The following is a 20,639-nucleotide window of genomic DNA, read 5'->3' on the forward strand; positions in this document are numbered from 1 at the left end:
TAGCATCACATATACCTGCTGCCTGTGGAAAGGGGGATCGTTGGAATTTAAGTTTTCATTCTTCCATTCACTTACCCCAAGTGTCAACATAGGCTCGATTACTCTACTCCCTAATCGGGTGTCTCACACAGCAGATGTTATAAAGGAGCCGCAAGCTAACATCATCGTCCATTCATTGGCCAGGGCCTCGCTTGTAAGCTTTGCGGAGCCACTGTCCAACCGCCCACGGCGCTCGGGATTGGACTACGTCACTTCCTTGGTTCCGGACACAGTCCACGCAGTATCGTGTCTTTGCAGAGACCGATAGGCGTATCGGGCGTGACCAGAGCGCGCCCAACTCAGGGAAAGCTGCCGTCCCTCTCTGCCCTGAGCGCCGCAGCCCTGAGGATCGCATCTGCCTTGGAAACAGGTCCCGGGACTGGAGCCACGAAGAAAGCCGGGGACAGTCGCGAAGAGCCGAGGACGCCCAGAGACTCTCCCGCTTCCCGGAAGCGGAACCGAGCACACCCGGAAGGAGCTAGCCTCACCTGAAGGTTGCTGAGCACCGGCGGGCGTTAAGCCTAACGGTGTCCACGTCATGGCGGCAGACGGGACAGGTGTAGTCGGAGGAGGGGCTGTCGGCGGCTGCCTGTCCAAGGACGGTTTGCTGGATGCTAAGTGCCCAGAGCCAATCCCCAATCGGCGGCGCTCTTCCTCGCTGTCTCGTGACGCGCAGCGCCGAGCCTATCAGTGGTGCCGGGAGTACCTGGGCGGGGCCTGGCGCCGAGCGCGACCGGAGGAGCTGAGCGTTTGCCCCGTGAGGTCAGGGGTCAGCCTCCTGGGCCCTCAAGACACTCCCAGTTCGGTCGCCGTCAGTGCTAGGCGGGAGAGGGGGCGGGGCCAGCTCTGCAGACTGCTGTGTTGGGACCCGGGGTGGGGTGTCCCGGTCTCCCTTGGCATGGGAGGTCCTCTTGGGAAGGGTGTCTAGTGTAGGTCCCACCAATCGGGGCGACCTTTGCTGAGCCTGATCTGTGTGGATCTGCAGCGGAGGCCTCAGCAACCTGCTCTTCCGATGCTCGCTACCGAACCACGTGCCCAGTGTGGGCGGGGAGCCCCGGGAGGTGCTGCTACGACTGTACGGGGCCATCCTGCAGGTGAGTGGGGGGTGGGGGGGAGTAAGGACCTTTAACTTGACGTGAGTTTGGACATCTGGAGCAAGTGGTGCAGACATTTGTGAAGCTGAATGCGCTGGTGCTCTAGAATTCCCAGTCAGTAAGACCAGAAGTCCAAGCTATCATAGGTGAAAACTGATTTGCACCCGTCCCCACGTACCTCTGGCTCTTTCTGACTTGGGCCCCTTTGCCATCTGTCTTCCTTCAGGGTGTAGACTCCTTGGTATTAGAAAGCGTGATGTTCGCCATTCTCGCAGAGAGGTCTCTAGGGCCCCAACTTTATGGAGTGTTTCCAGAGGGCCGCTTGGAACAGTACCTCCCAGTAAGAGCCCTGTTTTTGTTGTTTTTAACCAAGTCTTTTACCTTTCCCAATGTCTGCCTTCACATCCCAGATAGGTAAATTTCCCTAAGACCTTGATCTCCTCCCATCCCATATCCCTTCCCCCTCCCGCCCTAGCCCCCTCACCACCCTGATAGGTTACTGGGTACAGAGCCGGCCGTTGAAAACTCAAGAGCTGCGGGACCCAGTGTTGTCAGGAGCCATTGCAACAAAGATGGCCCGTTTCCATGGTATGGAGATGCCCTTCACTAAGGAACCCCGATGGTTGTTTGGGACCATGGAACGGTGAGTTAAAATTGGGAACCATGCATTTTAAACTGAACCTCTAGTTGAGTGGATAGGTGTCCCAGTATCAGGAGACTCTGTTTCCCAGCCAAATCACAGTGACAGGAAAATTTGCCCCAAGAATCAATAGGAGAAGGGGGTGGGGCAAGATAGACTGAATGTATCTTATTTGGGTGGCTTGCAGGTACCTAAAGCAGATCCAGGACCTGCCTTCCACTAGCCTTCCCCAGATGAACCTGCTGGAGATGTACAACTTGAAGGATGAGATGAACCATCTCAGGTGAAAGCGGACGACACAGCAGGTGGCGCTAGGCATTTTTCAGTGTCCTCTCCAGGCTTCACTGAGGACAGCGCCAGGACCTAGCCTGTGAAGGTGGCTGTAGTCACAGGGCCTTATAACCTACACCTCTCTACCTCTACAGGAAGTTACTAGACGCTACACCATCACCAGTGGTCTTCTGCCACAATGACATCCAGGAAGGTATGAGAACGCATGTGAGTCTCTGAGCCCAAGCAGAAGGGGGGCAGCATGCCCTGAGTGACCAAAAATCCCCATCCTCACAGGAAACATCTTACTGCTCTCAGAACCAAACAGTGCTGAGAACCTCATGTTGGTTGATTTTGAGTACAGTAGTTACAACTACAGGTAAGCGTGGCAGGGCAGCCTCTTGTGGGTCCTGGCAAAACAGGCCAGGCCTTCCCTCCACGTCCCAGCTGCCGGTGGACTGAATGTTTGCTCTATCCTCCCAGGGGCTTTGACATTGGGAATCATTTTTGCGAATGGGTTTATGATTATACTTATGAGGAATGGCCTTTCTACAAAGCAAGACCCACAGACTACCCCACTAGAGAACAGCAGGTATACAGTCTGGAAGCTGGGAAGAGAAAAGTGTTCTGGGTTTTGTTTGTTTGTTTGTTTTGTTCGGAAAGGGAAAGTAAAGACTACAGAGGGTGGTGTTCCAGCCTCCCCAGTTCCTGACTCTCGTCCGTTCATCTCAGCTCCGTTTTATCCGCCATTATCTGGCAGAGGTTCAGAAAGGTGAGGTCCTCTCAGAAGAGGAACAGAAGAAACAGGAAGAAGATTTGCTGACAGAGATCAGTCGGTGAGAAAGGAGGGAAGGGGAAATCCTTACAGAAGAAAAAGGAGACCTTCACATAAAGTGTCAGGATAGAGGTGGAAGACCACACCAGAGGCTAGCAGAGAAAAAGAGTCGCAGTCGGGGCGGGCGAGGATCAGGAAACCAGCAGGGCAGTGGGAACCTTGGAGGCTGAGCAGTCTAGGGGGAGTGGGGGAGCCAGGCAATGTGAAATGGGCTCTTGACTGCGGCTCCTTTCCCCGCCCTCGTTCCCTAGGTATGCTCTGGCATCTCACTTTTTCTGGGGTCTGTGGTCCATCCTCCAGGCTTCCATGTCCACTATAGAGTTTGGCTACTTGGTGAGTAAGCCCTACCATGGGCGTGTTGAGAGGGGGCTGCAGAGTAGCACTGGCCCTGTCCTCCAGGAAATCTGGGCAGTCCCTGGCGGCTTTGGGCAGAACACTACTTTCAAGCCTTCTTCTCACTATGCGTTACGGATTTCCCTCCTTAGGAGTATGCCCAGTCTCGGTTCCAGTTCTACTTCCAGCAGAAGGGGCAGCTGACGAGTTTCCCATCATCTTGAGGATCCAACCCCACTTCAGATTTCTCCTGGAGCCTCCGGGGCGGGACCTTGGAGGGAGGGGCAAAGAGCAGAAGACCCCAGAGACTAGGCTGTGCCTCGAAGTGAGACTGTTGTTGAAATAGCTGACCTCTGTACCCCTTTCTTTAGTACTTGCCCAGGGTGGGCATCTGAGAGCCCCCGGGGCTGTGTACTTAAATAAATGAACTTCACAAATACAAACCGAGGAATACAGACAAGTGATTTCTGTTGAGTGCACTGGGCTTAAAAGTGGGAGGGGTCCATCCCACTCATTGACATCTCCTATCCCATAATACTCCCTGGCTTCTGTATAGAAGTAACAACTACCGAAGATTGGGCTTATAACAAAAGGGGGGACTTGGGGAAGAGAGCTGGAAAGGGATGGGGCAGCAGTGGGCCCTGAATGGATTGCCAACTTTGAGCCCTGGAATTAGGGAAGAGGCTGCACAGCTGACTCCTGGTGACCTTTTCCCTACATTCAGCTATTTTTAGTCCTGAATGCAACCATGCTCACGTGAGACCCTCCATTCCCCAGTCTCAGACCTTCCAGCAACCTTCAGCAAGCTTGTGGGAAAACTCTACCCACCCTCCCTAGACATTCCCCCAAAAGGAGGGTGTTCTGGTTTCCGCCCATATCTGTTTTCTCCACCCCAATTTGGGAGTGGGTGTCAAGTTCCCAGTGAGTACAGGGCGGGGCCGGGCAGGGGTGGCCAGACCTGAAGGACGTGGGGACATGGGCCAGAGAGGCCAGACCCATACACCGACAGAAGCAAACCTGAGCTGTGAGTTGGGGACCAGCACAGGGAGGCCAGCCGGATCCAGAGCCATTCCACTCCACAATGCCTTACAAAGCCAAGCTTGCCGGGCAAGGACAGTGCTGGGACCACTCGAACCTAGTCTCTGTCCAGGCCCATTCCCTTCCCTGGGCGTCTTACCCAGACCCCAAGCTGCCCTTCGCTGCCCTTGGGGGTACCTGGAGTCAGACTCCTGCACCATTGCTGATCGGCCTGCCCGGAACCCCACGAGGGTTCGGTGGCAGCGGCGGTTGGCCAGGCTTGGAAGGGCTCAGCAGGGCGCGTAGCGTTGGGGCACGGGCGGGCTTAGGGGGTGGTCGCATAGGGGACCGGGAAGGGGGTGGGGGAAGTGAGGACCAGATGGGGAGGTGGGGGGCGGAGGTTCAGCTAGAGGTGGCTGGGCGGGGGCGGGGCTGGGCTGGGCACACTAAGCACCTTCTGGCCCTACTCTTAGGTGCTGACTAAACCCCAGGATGGCGGAAGCACACCAGGCAGTAGCTTTCCAGTTTACTGTGACTCCAGACGGGTTCGACTTCCGGCTTAGTCGGGAGGCTCTGAGACACATCTACCTGTCTGGAATCAACTCCTGGAAGAAACGCCTTATTCGAATCAAGGTGTGGGTTGATTCTCCGGGTGGTTCTCCAGGGCCTCTTTTTTCCCAGCAGATGCCTAGGCAGAAGCCAGTTGTCAGAAATTGTCCCATTGTCAGCATCTGTCTCTGCTTTTGGCAAGCAGTGCTGGTGGTTTGTAGATAGCCTCTATCCAGTAGTGCAGAAGCCAGAAGAACAAAGACGTGGTAGCAACATTATAATGTAGGTGTACACGTATGGAGGCAGAACACAGTGAATGGATGAGGCAAAGACCAGGAGCCCTTTCTCAACACTTCTCAGGGACCTAGGGACATTTTCCTGCTCCAGTAGGATGCTTGTTTCTTCCCTACAGAATGGCATCCTTAGGGGTGTGTACCCTGGCAGCCCCACTAGCTGGCTGGTTGTTGTCATGGCAACAGTTGGTTCCAACTACTGCAAGATGGACATCTCCATGGGGCTGGTCCATTGCATCCAGAGATGCCTCCCGGCAAGGTAAGGCATCTGGAAGACTCAAGTTTCAGGAAGAAGAGCCAGGACAGTTCCCAAGGCCAGGATTGTTGTACTGGACAGATTCAGAAACACAGCCATTGGTGGGCAAGGGTCTCTCTCACAGAGCTGCCATTTCTCAGTTCCAAGGCAGTTTGATACACTCAGACCTGAGTGTACCAGAGATCTTTTCCCATTTCTTCCCCAAGAGGGAGAGTTCACAGTCAACAACTGCAGTCAGAAGTCCCTGAAACATGGCCTCAAAGGAATATCCTGAAATCTTCCTCCTTCTCTAATAGGTATGGCCCCTATGGGACCCCACAGACCGAGACACTAATCAGCATGGTCATCTTCTCCACCGGAGTCTGGGCGACAGGCATTTTCTTATTCCGACAAACCCTGAAGCTGCTGCTTTCGTACCATGGGTGGATGTTCGAGATGCACAGCAAGACCAGCCATGCCACCAAGATCTGGGCTGTGAGCAGAAGCACTGGAGGGTGCAGGCATCTGGTTTGAGATCATGGGGAATCTCGTTTGGGGTTCTGAGCAAGAGGGAGAGGAGGACTGACCACTGGTGCTTGTCCTGAGGGAGCTGGGATGGTTCTGAAGGTCTCAATTGTTTTCTAGTTTGTGCCCATTCTTCCTCACAGCTCTCTCTACCCCAACCCTGTGCTCTGTACCTTTAGATCTGTGTCCGTCTCCTGTCCAGCCGGCGGCCCATGCTCTATAGCTTCCAAACGTCACTGCCTAAGCTTCCTGTTCCCAGTGTGCCAGCCACAATTCACCGGGTAAGAGCCCGAGTACCAATGAGCCCAAAATCCTGGATTCAGAGGACCAGTCCAAACCAATAACGACTGGCTTGAGAAGAATGGGGTCTGGTTGAGGAGAGGTGGTGAGAAGGTTAGGATGGAGGTAGCCGTCTTCATGATAATAATTTGGCTGCACAGTACTTGGATTCTGTGCGGCCCTTATTGGATGATGAAGCATATTACCGAATGGAGACATTGGCCAAGGAATTCCAGGACAAGACTGCCCCCAGACTGCAGAAATACCTGGTGCTCAAGTCATGGTGGGCAACTAACTATGTAAGTTTGCCGGGCTGGGCTTGTTCTTATCCACGTGTTCTTGATCCAGCCTCCTCAGCTCTAACCTCCAGCCTGTCTATCCACAGGTGAGTGACTGGTGGGAAGAATATGTCTACCTCCGAAGCAGGAGCCCCCTCATGGTGAACAGCAACTATTATGCCATGGTAAGAACCAGAGCCTCCTAGGGCTCCCGTGGGCCCAGCTCTGTCCCCAAGCTCTGGAACGAGGAACCCAGAGCCTTTGCGTGGGCATCCATGAGTGAGCGAGGGGTTATAAAGTGAGGCCTGAGAGAAAGAAAAAGGGAAGAATAACACTGGAGGAACAGTCCAGAACCAGCCTAGGGGAGATGGGGAACGTGACAACAGGCAGAATTCTGATGCAGGCCTTGAATTTCCCAGCCTAGCTACAGCACACTCCGTTGCTTCCTACCCCATGGCCCTCTGGCCTCTCAGGCACAGGTCCTCAACACTCTTGACACCATTTTTAAAGTCTCGTTAAAACATATTTTGCTTTTGTCCCTTTGTGGAGCCAGACCGCAGGATGAATGCGAGCTTCTTGTGCTCAGGAAGTCCCTGTCTGCCTCACTTTACATGACTGGTGTCCCCACCATATACCTGTGGACAGGTAGCTGAGCTCCCTGCTGCCTGGAGCCAGTCTCTCATAGTGTCTAAAGCATACCCTGCTACCCTGCTAGCCTCCTGGTATTCCCCTCATCCACGAACTGTCTTTTTAACGACTTACATCCTGTCCAAATCAAAGATTTGTTCTTGTTGTCTTGTGGTAGAACCCCTTTGAAGCAAAGTAAGCAAACTCTGAATGCAGTGAACAGCTTTGATCAAAGCTGGAGCCTGTTAGTTTATGTTTCTGGACGAGCACCCTGACTTGATGTTGGTTGGAGCATGGAATGGGGATACAATGCCTCCAACCCCTGAAAAAGTTTCCTTAGGCTAGTGAGACTCAGGTGACTCCCCCCACTCCCCCCCCCGCCCAGCCAGAGGCACCCAGCCTACTGACACTGCTCCATCCATAGGATTTTATACTTATCAAGAACACAAACGTGCAAGCGGCACGTCTGGGAAATGCTGTTCACGCCATGATCATGTATCGCCGCAAACTGGACCGTGAAGAGATCAAGCCAGTGAGTTACGTCAGGGTTGAGGGGCGGGGTGGTGGGGTAAGAGACAAGAGGCCTGATTCTAAGCCACACTGGGCCTTCCTCCCAGGTAATGGCACTGGGTATGGTGCCCATGTGCTCCTACCAGATGGAGAGGATGTTCAACACTACACGCATCCCAGGCAAAGAGACAGGTACTGGGCTACAGCCAGGCACCCATAAAGAGGAAGTTGTAGCCATGGCAGCTAGGTGCCCAACTACTATTTATCTCTAAGCACTCCAGGGTCTCGGGGTCACGAATTTGTGAAAAGTAGTCAGATTCTAGATGGTCGTTACTTACAGACAGATGCTGATGCTGAAGCCCCCAAGGGATCCCGAATAGTGGCTCACCTTCCAGGGCCTCCAAGTGCCTAGGGAGGTAGTCATGAATAAAGAGAAAAGAGATGAACTCTGCTGGGGTAGTGGAACTCAGGAGAAGAGAGCCCATCCCTCGTGGCGCCTGAGAGGAGGCAGGAGAGACCTTACTTGGGGCACAGGGACTGGCTTAGACAAAGGAAAGCCCAGGTCAGATGTGATGCAAATCAGGGTCTGCAGGGACCACCTGGGGGGGAGGTGGCCCCTTTCTGGGCTGGAGAGGGGAACTGGGTATTCTCTGAGGCCCTGCTTCAGCTGCTTGCCGGCTTCTCTCACAGACTTGCTACAGCACCTCTCGGAGAGCAGGCACGTGGCTGTCTACCACAAAGGTCGCTTCTTCAAGGTTTGGCTCTACGAGGGCTCGCGCCTGCTTAAGCCTCGAGACCTAGAGATGCAGTTCCAAAGAATCCTAGATGACCCTTCCCCGCCTCAGCCTGGGGAGGAGAAGCTGGCAGCCCTCACAGCAGGAGGAAGGTATCCAGGGTCCGTAGGGAGGGTTTGTCCAGGCCCAGGTACAAGGCTTCATGAAAAAAAAAAAAAAAAGCTTGGTCCCATCTCCATCCTAGAACTGGGGGCCAGAGGTGCAGCCAAGGCTAGGCACATAAGACATAGTGAAGGACAGTGGTGGTAAGGACAGAGGACACCGGGCAGTGGTGGCGCACGCCTTTAATCCCAGCACCTGGGAGGCAGAGGCAGGCAGATTTCTGAGTTCGAGGCCAGCTTGGTCTACAGAGTGAGTTCCAGGACAACCAGGGCTACACAGAGAAACCCTGTCTCGAAAAGCAAAACAAAACAACAAAAAAAAACAAAAAACAAAAAAAAGGACAGAGGACATCTTTCAGGTTACCCAAGTGGTCCCACCTCATCTTGTCTCCACATTCAGCCTGATTCTAAGAGGTACTCTGATTAAAAAAAAAAAAAAATTGAACATCAGTTCTACTGCTTTCCTTGTATCCCCAGGGTAGAGTGGGCAGAGGCACGTCAGACCTTCTTTAGCTCTGGCAAGAACAAGATGTCTCTGGACGCCATCGAACGTGCTGCTTTCTTTGTGTCCCTGGATGAAGATTCTCACTGTTACAACCCTGATGATGAGTCTAGCCTTAGCCTCTACGGCAAAGCCTTGCTGCACGGTAACTGCTATAACAGGTACGCGCCCTAGATTATGGGTCAGAGGTTAAGGTTAAAGTTTAGTGATGAAAAGTATAGGCTAGTGGTTAGGGTCAGAAAATTAAGGTAAAAGCCAGGTGCAGAGTTAATGGGTAGGTAGCATTATTTAGAGGTAAGGTGGTAACAGTTAAGGTTGGACGTTGGAAGTTAAGAATAGAGATTAGGCTGGGCAGTGGTGGTGTATGCCTTTAATTCCAGCACTTGGGAGGCAGAGGCAGGAGGATTTCTGAGTTCGAGGCCAGCCTGGTCTACAGAGTGAGTTCCAGGACAACCGTGAAGACACAGAGAAACCCTGTCTTGAAAAACAAAAAACAAACAAACAAAAAAAGAATAGAGATTAGGGGGCTAAAGAGATAGCTCAGCAGTTTAAGAGCACTGACTGTTCTTCTAGTGGACCTGGGTTCAATTCCCAGCACCCACATGGCAGCTAACAACTGTCTGTAACACCAAAATCTGACACCCTCATGCAGACATACGAGCAGGCAAAACACCAATGCATATAAAATAAAAATAAATAAACTCTTTTTAAAAAAGAAGAAGACTAGAGATTAGGAGGGCCAGTGGGATAGCTCAGTGGGTAATGGTACCTGCTGCTACACCCTAAGACCTGAGTTCAAACCCAGGGACCCCAGTGGTGGGATGAAAAAAACAGCTCCCAAAATTTGTCCTTGACACCACACAGGAATGTACACACACAAACAAGGGTAATTTAAAACATTTTTAAAAAACAGTAGAAGTCGCCGGGCGGTGGTGGCGCACGCCTTTAATCCCAGCACTCGGGAGGCAGAGGCAGGCGGATTTCTGAGTTCGAGGCCAGCCTGGTCTACAGAGTGAGTTCCAGGACAGCCAGGGCAATACAGAGAAACCCTGTCTCGAAAAACCAAAAAAAAAAAAACAGTAGAAGTCAAGGTTAAGTTCTGGGTTAATACATGGAATTCAGTCATGAGTGTTAGCAGTAGGGAGCTGTCTAACTTGGGTCTATCCTGATCTACTCCTGCAGGTGGTTCGACAAGTCTTTCACTCTCATCTCCTTTAAGAATGGCCTACTGGGCCTCAACACAGAACACTCCTGGGCAGACGCTCCTATCATTGGGCACCTCTGGGAGGTAAAGCCCTGGACAGGGCACCTTCGGGGCAGCCACCTGTGACAAAGCCTGTTTCTCAAGTTTGGTTTTATTCCTGCAGTTCGTCCTGGGCACTGACACCTTTCACCTGGGCTACACGGAGACAGGACACTGTGTGGGTGAGCCAAACACCATGTTGCCACCACCTCAGCGGCTGTCATGGGACATTCCTGAGCAGGTATAAAGACTAGAAATGGGCGGTTAGGTCTCACCCTCAGGACGAAGGGATGGAAGCATCTCAGGGTGCCATGTGGGCCACAGGGAAAGCAGAGACCCCCCGGGGTTGTCTGGCTAGAGAAAGACTGAGATCCGTGATGAGCTCACATAACTAGCGCCTGCCTTTCTCCTCTCCACCATGCTCAGCATGGCGTCATGCTGAGTCCTCCCAAGCTGCCATTTGTGTGTCCTGAAGCTATTGGGCTGACTCTTTCTTTCTCTCTTTCTTTCTTTCTTTCTTTTTTCTTTCTTTCTTTTTTTTTTTTTTTTTTTTTGTTTTTCGAGACAGGGTTTCTCTGTGTAGCCTTGGCTGTCCTGGAACTCACTCTGTAGACCAGGCTGGCCACAAACTCAGAAATCCGCCTGCCTCTGCCTCCCAAGTGCTGGGATTAAAGGCGTGTGCCACCACCACCTGGCAGGGCTGACTCTTTCATCGTCACCTAAATCTTACACCTTCTTAGATCTAAAGTCCTCTGGAGGACTCTGCCCTCAACTGACCCCTTTCCACGTCTTGGCAGTGCCAGGCAGCCATCGAGAATTCGTACCAAGTAGCCAAGGCGCTGGCCGATGATGTGGAGTTATACTGCTTCCAGTTCTTACCTTTCGGCAAAGGCCTCATCAAGAAGTGTCGGACCAGCCCTGATGCTTTTGTGCAGATTGCCCTACAGCTGGCTCATTTCCGGGTAGGAGCTTCTGAGGGCCGCTGAGTGCGCAGGGGAGTCTCAGAGTCCCCCAGCTCGCTTCACCCTCCTGTGTACCCCAGGACAAAGGCAAGTTCTGCCTGACTTATGAGGCCTCGATGACAAGAATGTTCCGAGAGGGGCGGACTGAGACCGTGCGTTCCTGTACCAGTGAGTCCTCAGCCTTTGTGCAGGCCATGATGAAGGGGTCTCATAAGGTGAGCCCCACACTCCTAGTTCCTCTTCCTCTTTCACCCCTGTCTACTTCAAGGGCCTAGGCCACTTTATCCCTCTGCTTTTGATCCCCAGAAACAAGACCTCCAAGAGCTCTTCCGGAGAGCTTCCGAAAAACACCAGAACATGTACCGCCTAGCCATGACAGGGGCTGGGATCGACAGGCACCTCTTCTGCCTTTACGTCGTCTCCAAGTACTTAGGGGTTAGCTCTCCTTTCCTGGCTGAGGTCAGTGAAGTCATTGGGTGTGACCTCTGTCCCCTTGCCTTTAGGCCCAGACCAAGTCCTTCTTGCAATAGGGCTCTGTGGAATTAATGTTCTTATGAGGAAAAGCCGACAAATGCATGTTCTGCCAGACGGTGACTTAGTATTTGTGCGAAGAATGAAAATGGGCCAAGGAGGGGCTAGTTAAATGAGACTCAGCCAGCCTGGGAGAGTTTACACAGGCGCTGGGGTTTTCAAATCAATCATAGGGGCCTAAGGAACAGCAGTAGTTAAGTCCTGTACCACACATGTCTATTTCTGTGCCCTTAAGTAGTGACTTTTATGTTTTGATTTTGGTTGGTTGGTTGATTGGTTGGTTAATTGGTTTTCTGAGACAGGGTTTGTCTGTGTAGCCCTGGCTATCCTGGAACTGACTCTGTAAACCAGGCTGGCCTCAAACTCAGAGACCCACCCGCCTCTACCAAGTTCTGGGACTAAATGCATGCACCACCACCAGCCATTTTGTATCGTTTGTTTTTTGTTTGTGTTTTGTATCGTCTTGTTGGTTTATTTAAGACAGAGTCTTAGTAAGTCAGTAGCTTTGGTTGGCCTGGAAATCAGGCTGACCTTGAACACACAAATGATACTCCTACCTCTGCCTCCTGAGTATTGGGATCAGAGGCACTTGCCACCAAGCCTGGCCAAGCGCCTTTATTGAAGTAGTTCTCTGTCACTACCCGTAGGACAGGCGCACACTGAGTGCCCAGCGTCTGACAGACTCCTCCTTCCTGTTACAGGTGCTTTCAGAACCCTGGAGCCTCTCCACCAGCCAGATCCCCCAGTTCCAGATCTGCATGTTTGACCCAAAGCAGTACCCCAATCATCTGGGTGCTGGAGGTGGCTTTGGTCCTGTGAGTCCCCCAGGAGGGTGGTGGCTGGCAGCATTGGGGACCCTGGAGTTTCAGTTTAGGAGTGCAGGACCTCCACCAAGTGACATGGGGTACGAGCACTTTATTTAGAGACCTGTGCAGAATGTAAAATGACAGCTGCTGAGCCAGGCAGGCAGGTACGAGGACCCACCCATTCCGTGTGCCTGGCCAGGGAGGCATCACCACGCCCAAGGCTAGCTTCCAGGGGGCTAGCAAACACGTTGGGCCCTTCAGAAGTGTATTCATCTGAGTAGAACAGTTCTTCCCCCCACAGAACATTTGCATGAGCTACACTGTCAGAAGGCTAGAGACTGTTCCAGAGAGGGCTCAGATGATCAGGGGCTGGGGTCAGCCCCTGAGGAAATGTGAGTCCTAGACCCACAAACACAGGGGCAGCATCCTTTAGATGAAATAGAAGTTCCAGACTTGGAACCAAAGGCACAGTCCTTTGGTTTGCATATGATTTCCTAGATTAGGAAAGTAGATGCTGATCTCAAGAATGCAGTAACCCACATGAGACCTTTTCCTGTGAGTCTGTGGGAAGGGAAATATGTCAGCTCTGGGTCTCATTTGCTTCTTGTCCTCAGGTGGCGGACGATGGCTACGGGGTTTCTTACATGATTGCAGGTGAAAACACTATGTTCTTCCATGTTTCCAGCAAGTTCTCAAGTTCAGAGACGGTGAGTCTCCCCTGTTCCCATTTGGGGTTGTCCCAAGAAGAGGTGCTATCTGGGATAACCCCTCCGTCTGTAGGGGTGGTGGAAGGGGAGAGCCTGCTTGCGGACCCAGTGAGTACAGAAGGGTGGGAGCGATCCTGAAAGTGTGTCTAAGCCCTCAGTCTCCACAGAACGCCCAGCGATTTGGGAACCACATCCGCCAAGCACTGCTGGACATCGCCGAGCTTTTCAAAATTTCCAAGACTGACAGCTGAGGACAAGAGAAACACCAGCTGCCCTTTGGTCCCCACCTGGTGGAGGAAGAGGTCTGTGGCCAGTTCACAGGCATGAGGGGTGGCATGCACACATGCCCAGTTCTGAGAACAGCTCTGGCGGCAGGGGCTCCTCAGGCAGACACTGCTCCTTTAAGGCCCAGTTGGAGGTGGGGTTGGAGCAGCGAGGGAGTTTTGATTTTTTTTTTTTTTTTGGTCTTGGTAGATGCTAATAAAAATAAGGCTGTATAATTCTCTCTCGGCCCTTAGGTGCCTATGTTTTGTTAGAGAACTATAAGACCCTTTCCTGCCCCGGCTCAGGCTAGGATGGTGGCGATGGAAGGGGTAGGAAAAATGTTCATAATGGCTTCTTACCTGCTTTGAAATGTGTGCTTTTCTTGAATAATGCGGACTTCGAGAATGCTGTCCAACCTCTCATGTGCACTTGGAATAAATTCTTACTTTAGAACCTTTACCTACTCCATGGGACTACTTCTGTTTGTCTGCCAAGGAGTGGGACCCAGCTATCTACTTCATTCACTGGCATGTCTTCTGTACCAATCTGGGCTAGAGGGCAACTCTACAGAGTCGCAGGACATCCTCCCAGGCCTGAGGCCAGACTGTCAGGTGATCACGTCTGTGAGGGCACACAGGGCACCCTGCAGCAACAAGCTACTTCAGTCTCGTATGCTTTCTGTTTGAAATCACATCCAACCCAGTCAGACATGACAGCTCAATACCATTTAGACTTGCCTTCAATACTTCTGAAATAATAGTAGCTTGTACTTTAGCAGGATGAGGCAGAAAGCTTGCCAAGAGTTCAAGGATAATCCGAGCTGCAGAGTGAAACCCTGTCAAAGAAAGAAACAAAAAGAGCAAACCAATAATAATCTCTTGTGAGAGTGTAAGCAGCCCTCAGTAACTCTAGCCGCATCCTTGAATGAGCTAAGACTCTGCGCTCTCCAGGTGCTAAGAACCCACAAGCAAATCAGACTTAGAGATCACATTTGCCGAACACAGGTATAATCCTGTTCTGGAAACTCAGTGATGAACAGGTGGCTCTCTGTGGCCTATGCAGAATTCACTACTAGAAGAGGCTAGCATGTATGAGGGACAGTGCAGCTGAAGGATATTTTTAGAATGACCCACTTAGCAAGTGTTTGCTGGATGCCCGTGGTGTGCAAGGCAAGTGAACTAACAGTGAACAAAATTAGCAAGCAGCCCTTCCTTTGGCACCCAAGGACTCGAGTAAGGGACACAGATAAGGACTAAGAGTGTACACAATGTGCCAAGCCAGACGTAAGCTAGTGGTCAGGCAAAGGGAAATGAAGGGACAGACAAATGCAAGGGGACAATTTCAGATGATGGTAAAAGCAGGTCTTTTAAAGTGATGCTGCCAGTGTACAGAGCGGACGGAGATAGGGATAAGCCATGTTCTCCCTGTCTTTCATGTCTCAAACATGAAGGCAGAGCATCCCCAGACAAACGGGGCAGATGGAGCCAAAAGTGTACATTGAGAAATAGCTGTTGTAAAGGATTAGCACATGACAGAGCCTATGACTGGTGTAAAGGCAGAAAGCAGGAGGGCAGACAGACCAAAACCAAAGGCCAGATTCTGTATTCTTCAAATGATGGGACAATGAGTTTCTTCTGGCCAACCAGGATGGTATAACCAAATAGCATGCAGTCATAGGAGAATCAGCAGGCCTGTCTAGAGGCAGTGGCCAGGATGACAGAGGGAAGAAATGGCAGAGGGGGCAATTTCAGATGATGGTAAAAGCAGGTCTTTTAAAGTGAGGCTTTAAGCCTCACTACTCTAAGACAATGCCATACACAGGACAAGAAAACCAGGAAGCTGAGACTCTTAAAGGTAGGACCAACAAGCCTGATATGATCTCAGAGACAGCTCACTTAAAAAAAAATTATTACGTTAAAAATTTTTAGATTTGCTTATTTTATATATATATGAGTGTTCAATGGAAGATATGCATGTGCATGTACCATGTGTGACTGGTGCTATAGGATTTAGAATTACATATCAGATTCCTTGGAGTGCTAGGAACCAAATCCAGGTCTTCCACAAAATCAAGTGCTCTTAGCCATTGTGCCGTCTCTCCAGCCCCCAAATTATTACATTTTTATTTTGTATGTATGTGTGGGTACACACATGCTACTCCATATGTGTGGAGATCAGAGGACAACTTTATAAGAGCTGGTTCTCTGGGCTGGTGAGATGGCTCAGTGGTTAAGAGCACTGACTGCTCTTCCAGAGGTCATGAGTTCAAATCCCAGCAACCACATGGTGGCTCACAACCATCTGTAATGATATCTGATACCCTCTTGTGGGGTGTCTGAAGACAGCTACAGTGTACTTACATATAATAAATAAATAAAAATTTAAAAAAAAGAGCTGGTTCTCTCTTCCAACCATGTGATTCTAAGGATCTAAGACAGGTTGTCAGGTTTAGCAGCAGACACCTTTGCTGGCTGGGCCATCCATGTTCCGACCCTGTAATTCACTTTTTAAAATTATTATCTTGAATAGTATGGCATGAGAAATCAAAACATCAAATTTAATGTCTGTAAGAAATATCTGTGAAGGGGTAGGGATGTGACTCAGCTGGTAGAGAGTTTGACTAGTATATATGAAGCTTTGGGTTTGGTCCCCAAGACCATGTAAACCAAGTGTAATGGTGCGTGTGGCTGCATAGTTTGAGGCCACTGAAGTTATTTACAAAGGAGAAGAGGAAAGAAGAGGAAAGAAAAGATTGTTTGAAAATGTCTCATAGGTTCTTAGAATATAAATTAAAAGCTGAGAAAGATCTAGGCTCCTTATAAAAGTTATTTTAGTAGTTATTAAAACCTTAATGATGAAGCTAGACATTGGTGACACACACCTTTGATCTCAGCACTTGGGAGGCAGAGACAGGCGTATATCTGTGAGTTCAAGGCCAGCCTCGTCTACAAAGCAAGTCCAATATATACAAGGCTTGTTACACAAAGAAATCCTATCTCGAAAGAAGAAGGAGAAGGAAGAAAAGGGGAGGAAGAAGAAGAGGGACAGGAGAAGGAGGGGGGAGGGGGAGGGGGAGGGAAGGAGGAGACTTTAATAGCAGGTGGGGCTGGAGAGATGAGACGGCTCAGTGGTTAAGACACTGGCTGTTTAAATTCCCAGCACCCACGTGGCAGCTCAAACCTGTCTATAACTCCAATTCCAGAGGATCTAACACACTAAAACAGATATACATTCAGTAAAAACACCAATGCACATAGAAATAAAAAAATCTTTAAAACAACAATGTAATAGCACATAAAAGGATCCCCAGAGCAAAAATTCTTAATGTCTTTTGAGTCTCCATGAACTTTAAAAGTATAAATATACTGGGCTGGAGAGATGGCTTAGCAGTTAAGAGCAGTGACTGCTCTTCCAGAGGTCCTGAGTTCAATTCCCAGGAACCACATGGTGGCTCACAACCATTTGTAATGGGATCTGATGCCATCTTCTGGTATGCATGAATAGAACGACAGTACATACATAACATTTTATTTAAAAAAAAAACATAAATATGCTCACAGAAGGTTGCATTCCATGCTAGAGCACCCTCCTTGAACTTCCAAAATACTTCCACAGACTTCTTTCTAATGAGCCCATGTAACCTCCTGTGAAGAAGTGTCTAGATTTCAATAGATTCGGCCAACATCAGTTCACCCAGTCTGGGAAAACTGAACACGGAATTTCCAACAAGCTGGTTTGTAACTCATGTTAAAATTCAGTCACTAAAGTTCTTAGATCAACTCTGTTCTTTGTTAAAGTAAGTGAGAGCAAACTGTAATACAAAGCCAACACATAAACCTCTGGCAACCGCCCACCTGACCTGAATATACACTAGTAAGTCCTATGTGCTTGGAAAGTCTGCTTTAGTCAAGACGTCAGCTTTGGAGCTGGAGAGTTAGCTCACTGGTCTCTTATGATCTCTTGTAGATCATAAGCCCAGTCTTGTATTTTACATATCAATCCAGTCATTTACTCCAGGTTCCCTTTTGAAAGCACCTGTTGCCCTTACAGAGGACGCAGGTTCAGTTGCCAGCACCCACTTGGTGACTCACAACCATCTGAGGCTCCAATCCCAGAGGATCAGACACCATCTTCTGACCTCTACAGGCATCATGCATGACAAAACATGCATACTTCATGTCAAAACACTCGTTCACATAAAATAGCAAAATAAATCTTTAAGAAAATAAAAAAATGCTGGGCAGTGGTGGCGCACACCTTTAATCCCAGCACTTGGGAGGCAGAGGCAGGCGGATTTCTGAGTTCGAGGCCAGCCTGGTCTACAGAGTGAGTTCCAGGACAGCCAGGGCTACACAGAGAAATCCTGTCTCGAAACACCAAACCAAAAAAAAAGAAAAGACCTTCAGCTTTAAGAAATGCTAATCTCACTGCCCAGTACTTTAAGTAGAAGATCCTAAGAAATGTAGTCATACTGTGTGCCTAGGATATAATAGGAACATAGGGGAACAGTCTACTGGTCTCGGATACATACCAGCATAGCCATACCTGGCAGATCCCCTGGGCTTCCTGAAAGCTCTTTCATCTCTGGCTTCTGTAAGACATTTCAGTTAGCACAGCTCATTCCCACAAGATACTCAGACCACTCACATTCCACCTGAGCGGATCTCCCTTTCTTTTCCTTTGGCTGACTTCGTTCCCACCAGAGTTAATTGAGATTCATGGCATTTTTCTGAAGTGTTATAACAGAAGTCAGGGGTGAACTGTTTATGTGGTTGAAAATGATTGGAAGTTTGAAAGGTTACTCAGGTTGAAAAAGGACAGTCAGAAAACCAGGCTCAGAAGAGAGGCAGGGGGAGTCTGATGGTATCTGGAGGGATTTGATTAAACAGCGTTCTTTCCAATAAACAATAAATGGAACAGGGAGGTGGTGGCATATACCTTTAATTCCAGCACTCAGAAGACAGAGGCACTTAGATCTCTGAGTTCAAGGCTAGCCTGGTCTACAGAGTGAGCTCCAGGACAGCCAGGGATATGAAGAAAAGCACTGTCTCAAAAAACAAAGTAAAACCAAAACCAACCAATGAACTGACGTTTACTTTGTCTATGCCCAGAACAGCCTCAGCTTGGAGAGGAGTTCTGAGAGAAGGAATATCTGAGAGCAGTGAAACAGATCACTCAAAGTCACATCGTGGGTCCAAGCTAGCAGCTTATGTTCTGCTGGGGACAGCTTTCCAGATTGCTTTCTCTCTGTTCTGCTTTCTCTGAGGATCTCCAGACAGCTAGTGCTCCCCCCCTACCCCCTGCTTGAGATGGTTCTCCTAGCAGTTCTCTCTTGCTATTCTAAAAAAACAAAAATTTCTCTCATCTCTTGCAGATCATAGCCCAGTCTTTTATTTTACACATCTATCCAGTCATTTACTCCAGGTTCCCTTTGATTATCCTGTATATCAGCATCCCTTGATTCTTAGGGGACAGCAAGCATGTTTATTTTTCAACACTGTAAAAGAATTCAGAGATCTTCCTGCCTCTGTTAAGCACAGACAGTAAGCTACCTGGGTGGGATCCTTCCCTGAATTTACCATTTCTTCCACACCTGGGTCTAATCTTGTTCTGTCCCAGGCCAACCCTGAACTCAGGAATCTGCCTGCCTTTGTATCTTTGACAAGCTGGCTCATAGTGCAGCTCCCTTTGTTCCTTTAGATTCATGAAGCTCCTCATATAATTCATATTGCATCCTGAGTTTCTGTCTACTCGATCTCCATCCTGCCTCCAACAGTTAGAATTTCATTGTAACCATTTCAGTCCTCTGATGGCATGCCCCAGACAGTATGTCCATTGCCTCTGAAGGAAGATCGAGTTGGGGCTGGGGCAATAGCTCGGGGAGGAAGAGCACCTGCAACACATGCGTGAGGATCTGTGTTCGAATCTCTGGCACCTTATGTAAAAGCCAGGCATTGCCACACGGGTCTGTAAGCCCAGTATTGGAGAGTGGAGAGAGGCAAGCCCTGAGACATTCACTGGCAAACAAGTCTTGCAGAAACAGTGGGCTTCAATTTCATTGACACACCCTGTCACAAGGACATAAGGCAGAGAGTGACAGGAGAACCAATATCCTCCTGTGATCTCTACCAGTGTGCAAACACACTTGCAGGAGTGTGTACTTGTGCACACACACACACACGCACACACACACAGAGGCTGGAGAAATAGTAAAGTGTCTGCCTTTCAAGCAGGAGGATCTGGGTTTCTGTCCCAGGGTGAGAGAGGGTTGGTTTGGACTATACGTCTTTTAGCCTTCTCCCAGCTAGAGATTTAGGTTTTTATTTTCGTTAAGATTTGTTTATTGTATTTATGAGTATTTTGCCTGTAGGTCTGTATGAGCACCTGGAGTAAGGTGCCCTTGGAACTGAACTCAAAACTGGTTGTGCTAGGAACCAAATCTAGATCCTCTGTAAGAGCATAATGCTCCTTTGTTTGATTGGTTGGTTTGTTTTGAGGTTTGTTTGTTTATTAGGTTTTGGGGGAGTTTTGTTTTGTTATTGTTTTTGCTTTGTTGTTGGTTTTGTTTTGTTTTGAGACAGGATTTCTCTGTGTAGTTCTGGCTGTCCTGAGACTCCCTCTGTAGACCAGACTGGTCTCAAACTCAGAGATCTGCCTGCCTCTGCCTCCCAACTGCTGGCATTAAAGGCGTGCGCCACTAGCAGCCAGCTGCAATAAATGCTCTTAATGGCTGAACCATCTTTCCAACCCCATACCAAGCCTCCACCTCTAAGTAGAGCTTTATGCTCTTGGCCTAGAAGTACTGAGTGGCTCTGTTGCCCGTCCTTGATTAGTGAACCTATTCTGTGGAGAAACGGCCACTATAGGGCAGATTTGGGCTAGAATTAGTGCACAGCACTTCATTTGTGTGTGCTGTGTGGTAATACCCCTGCCTCATCCCTTCCCCTCATCTCATGCTCCCCCCTAAGTCCTGTCACCCATCCCGTCCCCCCCAAGCACAGATTTCCCCTGTAAGGCATGTACGACAATGTCTGTCATACATAATACTAGACATTTAACAAACGTTTATAGCATCTTCCCAGCTGGGTGTTGCCCGGAACCCCAGGGACACAGTAGTCAGACAGACAAGGCCCTACCCACGTGGCTGTACACGTGGCACGTAAGAAAGGAACATAATTATCAAGCACTGGGGACTTGGGGGGCAG

The 20,639-nt window shown here is 49.7% G+C and overlaps 2 protein-coding genes across 4 annotated transcripts; both read left to right on the plus strand.

Annotated features, from left to right (window-relative positions):
* Nucleotides 1-250: 250 nt before the first annotated feature.
* Nucleotides 251-3,658, plus strand: Chkb (choline kinase beta). 2 transcript variants are annotated; one of them, XM_028753648.1, is made up of 11 exons: nucleotides 251-801; nucleotides 1,025-1,133; nucleotides 1,360-1,473; nucleotides 1,643-1,776; nucleotides 1,961-2,056; nucleotides 2,199-2,257; nucleotides 2,341-2,422; nucleotides 2,527-2,635; nucleotides 2,776-2,879; nucleotides 3,130-3,211; nucleotides 3,364-3,658. In XM_028753648.1, the coding sequence occupies exons 1-11, from the start codon at nucleotides 578-580 to the stop codon at nucleotides 3,433-3,435; spliced, it is 1,185 nt and encodes a 394-aa protein (XP_028609481.1). In that variant the 5' UTR covers nucleotides 251-577; the 3' UTR covers nucleotides 3,436-3,658. The 2 variants fall into 2 exon arrangements, with proteins under 2 accessions (XP_028609481.1, XP_028609480.1); XM_028753647.1 differs by having other exon boundaries at nucleotides 265-808; nucleotides 1,629-1,776.
* Nucleotides 3,659-4,170: 512 nt separating this feature from the next.
* On the plus strand, nucleotides 4,171-13,892 carry Cpt1b (carnitine palmitoyltransferase 1B). Of its 2 annotated transcripts, XM_028753645.1 has the most exons (19): nucleotides 4,171-4,235; nucleotides 4,702-4,861; nucleotides 5,190-5,329; nucleotides 5,623-5,800; nucleotides 6,010-6,111; nucleotides 6,271-6,408; nucleotides 6,495-6,572; nucleotides 7,439-7,546; nucleotides 7,632-7,716; nucleotides 8,215-8,410; nucleotides 8,897-9,082; nucleotides 10,104-10,209; nucleotides 10,289-10,405; nucleotides 10,962-11,126; nucleotides 11,207-11,341; nucleotides 11,433-11,585; nucleotides 12,359-12,472; nucleotides 13,078-13,170; nucleotides 13,338-13,892. In XM_028753645.1, the coding sequence occupies exons 2-19, from the start codon at nucleotides 4,721-4,723 to the stop codon at nucleotides 13,419-13,421; spliced, it is 2,319 nt and encodes a 772-aa protein (XP_028609478.1). In that variant the 5' UTR covers nucleotides 4,171-4,235; nucleotides 4,702-4,720; the 3' UTR covers nucleotides 13,422-13,892. The 2 variants fall into 2 exon arrangements, with proteins under 2 accessions (XP_028609478.1, XP_028609479.1); XM_028753646.1 differs by lacking the exons at nucleotides 4,171-4,235; nucleotides 6,010-6,111 and having other exon boundaries at nucleotides 4,721-4,861; nucleotides 13,338-13,421.
* Nucleotides 13,893-20,639: the final 6,747 nt, after the last annotated feature.

Source organism: Grammomys surdaster, unplaced genomic scaffold, assembly GCF_004785775.1.
Source record: "Grammomys surdaster isolate TR1022 unplaced genomic scaffold, NIH_TR_1.0 125953, whole genome shotgun sequence".
In the NCBI taxonomy this organism is placed as follows: domain Eukaryota; kingdom Metazoa; phylum Chordata; class Mammalia; order Rodentia; family Muridae; genus Grammomys; species Grammomys surdaster.

Excerpts from the sequence above, each read along its gene's own strand:
- Cpt1b (XM_028753645.1), top strand. The coding sequence starts at position 4,721 with ATGGCGGAAGCACACCAGGCAGTAGCTTTCCAGTTTACTGTGACTCCA. Across the intron at positions 10,210-10,288 it reads TCATTGGGCACCTCTGGGAG|TTCGTCCTGGGCACTGACAC; the intron begins GTAAAGCCCTGG and ends TTATTCCTGCAG. Across the intron at positions 11,342-11,432 it reads TGATGAAGGGGTCTCATAAG|AAACAAGACCTCCAAGAGCT; the intron begins GTGAGCCCCACA and ends TTTGATCCCCAG.
- Chkb (XM_028753647.1), top strand. The coding sequence starts at position 578 with ATGGCGGCAGACGGGACAGGTGTAGTCGGAGGAGGGGCTGTCGGCGGC. Across the intron at positions 1,474-1,628 it reads GCTTGGAACAGTACCTCCCA|GTTACTGGGTACAGAGCCGG; the intron begins GTAAGAGCCCTG and ends CCACCCTGATAG. Across the intron at positions 2,880-3,129 it reads TTGCTGACAGAGATCAGTCG|GTATGCTCTGGCATCTCACT; the intron begins GTGAGAAAGGAG and ends CTCGTTCCCTAG.